The sequence below is a fragment of the Rattus norvegicus genome, chromosome 1 (genome assembly GCF_036323735.1).
Source record: "Rattus norvegicus strain BN/NHsdMcwi chromosome 1, GRCr8, whole genome shotgun sequence".
NCBI lineage: Eukaryota > Metazoa > Chordata > Mammalia > Rodentia > Muridae > Rattus > Rattus norvegicus.
In genome coordinates, this window is record NC_086019.1 from 44,943,845 (window position 1) to 44,947,871 (window position 4,027).

The window sequence follows — 4,027 nt, forward strand, 5'->3', positions numbered from 1 at the left end:
GGCCTTCTCTACATCCATACACATATGGGTGGTCATATATTTTGTCTGTCTGAACTGGTAATGATGCCCAAGGACAAGCAAGGATCAGCAACCACATTTAAGAGTTTGTACCTATAATCCGTTCTGTAAGAGAATGGCCAGAATAAAAATCACCTCCTTTTGTAAATATTTTTGTTAAAAAATTACTTTACATGTAGAACATAAGAGTTCATTTTTCTTCTTCCAGCAGGAAACTAAGAAGTAATTTACAGAAGAATAAGTAGTTATGGACTCCTGGCATGCAAAATTACTTTCCTTTCATGGATAGAATATAATTAAATGCAAGCAGTTTTTAATTATAAGAATTTGAAGACTTTTATTTAGTTTGCCTCATTTTGAACCTAGCAGGAGTTGGTGGTTAAATCCTCTGTTTTAGGATATTTCATATACCAACATTACTTCTTGCTTTTATTATTTTTTTTGGACACACAAATACTTTCTCAATAATATTATTTCTCCTTTTGACATTCTTGGTTATATATTATGGCTTTTAAAGAAACATTTGCATGATTCAAAAGGATGTGTTTTGAGTCAGAGACTAATCATCTGAAAAATATTTTCTTTTCCATTTTGTGTACATAGATATTTAGAAAGATCTCCAAAGGTGAACAAGGGCAAATCTTTACTTTTAGAGAGGAATAAACTAAGGCATACAGAAATAAAGGGAACTCGATAGTGGGGTGTTGAGACATTTCTTGGACTAGGTAAAGTGGAGCTACACTGTGTAACCTACTGTTCCTCTCAAATGTTATGGAGAAGCCTCAGAGCCCTTACAGAAGCTCCCGGAGAGGCCCTGGATCCTGTGCTGAAACAGTGCATGTCTTCTGTGATGGATGGATGATTCAGTTTCTACACTCATGCACATCCAACATCCTCACAAAATCTCTTCCAAGGAACAGTTTATTGTCACTTAATATCATCAGAACTCATCCATACACGTGCAATGGTTGCAAAGGCAGAAGCCTTTCAGGATGGTTAAAATGAACCCAAGGAAAAGGAAATGGGGCAAACCACTAATTAGCCACATGCCCGGAGTTTCAACATATTTAACATTGCTGCCTGCACAAAAATCTCTGTTTTAAATATCACTCATCACAAGTGAGGGATATAAAACTCAGAAAATAGATTATACCTTTTGTCACAGTGTGGTGGGAGGTGACTTCCCAGAGTGCAATAGGTGACTTTTATAGAGATGAGGTAATTATTTGCCTAAGCCTCTGTGTCAAGCATGCTGCCTTCCTTTGAGATGAAGTGTTTCCAACGTTGTACAATTAACTGCTATCAGCTATTGTGTGTGATTCATCCTGAAAGAAGAAAGAAACAGGATGTGTGAAGACTTTTTGAAACAATCCACAGTTTGAAATGCAACAGGGAATTCAAATATCAGTTCCCAAGTGGGAAGCAGGCATTCAGACCCCATGAGATGTGTAAGTCTGTGACTCATTGCACGAGGTAATGAGAGGAAGAAGAATCTAGCTTTTCTTTCAGGTTGTAGATCATGCTGTTGGAGTCAGGATATCACATTCTTATTTTACTTTATTGTTTTAGAAATCTCAAGCAATCGCACTTCAAAACTGCCCTGAGATCCAGTTTGAGAGAAAACCATGTTAGCGGAGTTGTTGAAGAATGATGTGGGCTTTGAGTCCAGAAGAACTTCTGATTTCATTTAACGTTTGCAAACTTACTTACCATCTTTGCTCTTGGTGTTCTTGGGTGACTTACTTGCTCTGCAGGGCTCTTTAAATACCTGTGCTCTCAGCTTCTCTGTTTCACTTTATTTTTAAAAAATGTTTCTAAAATTCAGTTCTCATGTGTGCTTGGTATGCTCACCGACATTTATTTAAAGGGATTGTAAAGTCTCATGTCTCCCATTTAGGTCTGGGATTTGAAGGACATACATTTCCCTGTAAGAAATATTGTTGTGTGCTTGTGTGTGTGTGTGTGTGTGTGTGTGTGTGTGTGTGTGTGTGTGTGTATGTGTGTGTTGGTGTGTATTTACAGCTGTATTCGAGAGAATGGATAGATAGATAACAGTGGGTGTGTGTCATCTGCAGGAATACTGTCTATTTTCTTTGAGACAAGGTTTCTCACTGGCCTGGAGCTTACCAGTTAGACAGGCTAGTGAGCAATCTCCAAGAATCCTCCTGGCTCTACCTCCCTAGTTTTGGGATTACCAACTCAGGTCACCAAGCCCTGCATGTGTATATGGCTTCTGGGTTAGTTCCAAGCTAAGTTCTACACGCCTGGCAGACCCTTTAATGTCTGATTCGTCTATCTTGTATTACAAATGTAGTTGTTTGGTATGTGTGTGTGTGGCGGGGGTGGAGGCATTTGGGGAGCCTGTACTTTCCCATACTGTTTTGAGGCAGGGTCTCTTTTTTTATTTCTGTCAATGCCCTGTGTCCTCCTGGCTAGGAGCTCAGAGAGACCAGTGTATTTTCTTGCTTCTACCTCCCACCTTGCAGTTAGAGTCTGGGCTTACAATGGATACAACCACATCTAATTTTCTTTCCTTTTTTTGTATTTAAAAAAGTTTTTAATGACGAAAACAAAAATACGTCTAAAAGTGAAGCTTCTGGAAAAACCATTTGTTCTTCCCTGTCTTCTATCGCTCCTCAAACTTGACCTTGGCCTCCTGCCTGATCTTGTGTTTCAGTGCTGGGTCTCTGAACACATCCTTGTGGATGACAGTTTGTCCAAGAGATATCCATAGAGTACTTTGATTTTGGATTGCTTGGTGATTTTCTTCTTGCTCTTGGCAGCTGTCACTTTTCGGGATACCAGCCACCAGAGCATGGCTGTAATGACAGTCTGAGGTACCAGCATCAATGTTCTTCACGATGAAGGCTTTGTGTCTGGAGTAGTGTTCAGCCAGGACCAGCACCACTTTCCCAGATTTCATGAATTTGCCCATTTTGACAGCAAGCAGCCAGCACCCAGCAGAAAGAATAGCCTCATCTAATTTTCTGTGTGGGTCTCCAGGTATTGAGTTCATGTCATCAAGATTGTGGGGCCATGAAAGTTACATGCTGACCTCTCTCCAAGCCTGATAAATCTCTTCAGCAGTGAGCAGAAACAATTAAGTAGAATTATTTTCTTCGATGTATCATTAAGCTTAATGGAAACAACACTAAAGAGTTTCTTTTATAGTATCCATTCCTAGTTCGGTGTTTTTGTTTGTTTGTTGGCAGGTAATTTTCGATCTATACTAATCGTGTATACATTATATTGATGATATAATCCACAAGAGGCACCTGATCTTCCTCTTTAGGTTGTCCATGCGTAGGAAGTCACAAGCAATGTCTAGCGCACTCTGGCCCACCTATAGGCAGCTGACCTCTCACTCAATGCTTTCCCTCTGCTTTGTTTTGTTCTACCTGTGGAACTCCTCTCTTCAGTCTGCTGGTCACTGAGGATCTGTCCGTACTAGTCAGTCCTCTATAGGTACAGAACCAACCACTCTAACCACAGAAAGTAATTAATAGATTTGCTTTCCCAGACAGGGACTGGATAAGGCTGCAGTAGCAGAATTCAGATTACGGAGGAGGTGAAATCAGTCACTCGAATAGAAAGAAGAATGTGGAAAGGCTAGATCAGTGGCTCTTACCCTCCATGATGCTCCAATCCTTGTGTCATGTTGTGGAGACCTCCAGCCATAAAATTATTCCATTGCTATTTCATAACTGTACTTTTGCTACTGTTGAGTCATGCATTTACAATGTAAATATCTGTGTTTTCGATGGTCTTAGGGGTGCCCTGGTGAAAGGGTCATCTGATTCCCAAAGGCGTTGAGACTCACATGATTAAGAAGGCCAATGCTGTAGCTCTGTCCCAGGCTTAAGGCCTGAGAGTTCTTTCAAGAGTCACTTATGTAAGTCATTGTTCAAAGACTCATGAATGTGCTGTCTGGTGCCCAGAGCCACACACACACACACACACACACACACACACACACACGCTTACTTTGTCCCTCAGAATAAGGTATATA

General features: G+C 40.4%; 1 protein-coding gene across 1 annotated transcript; it reads right to left on the minus strand.

The window, feature by feature from the left end:
- Positions 1 to 2,644: 2,644 nt before the first annotated feature.
- Rpl27l6 (ribosomal protein L27 like 6) lies at positions 2,645 to 2,953 on the minus strand. Its single transcript, XM_039096809.1, has one exon. The coding sequence runs from the start codon at positions 2,951 to 2,953 to the stop codon at positions 2,645 to 2,647; it is 309 nt and encodes a 102-aa protein (XP_038952737.1).
- Between the last annotated feature and the right edge of the window lie 1,074 nt (positions 2,954 to 4,027).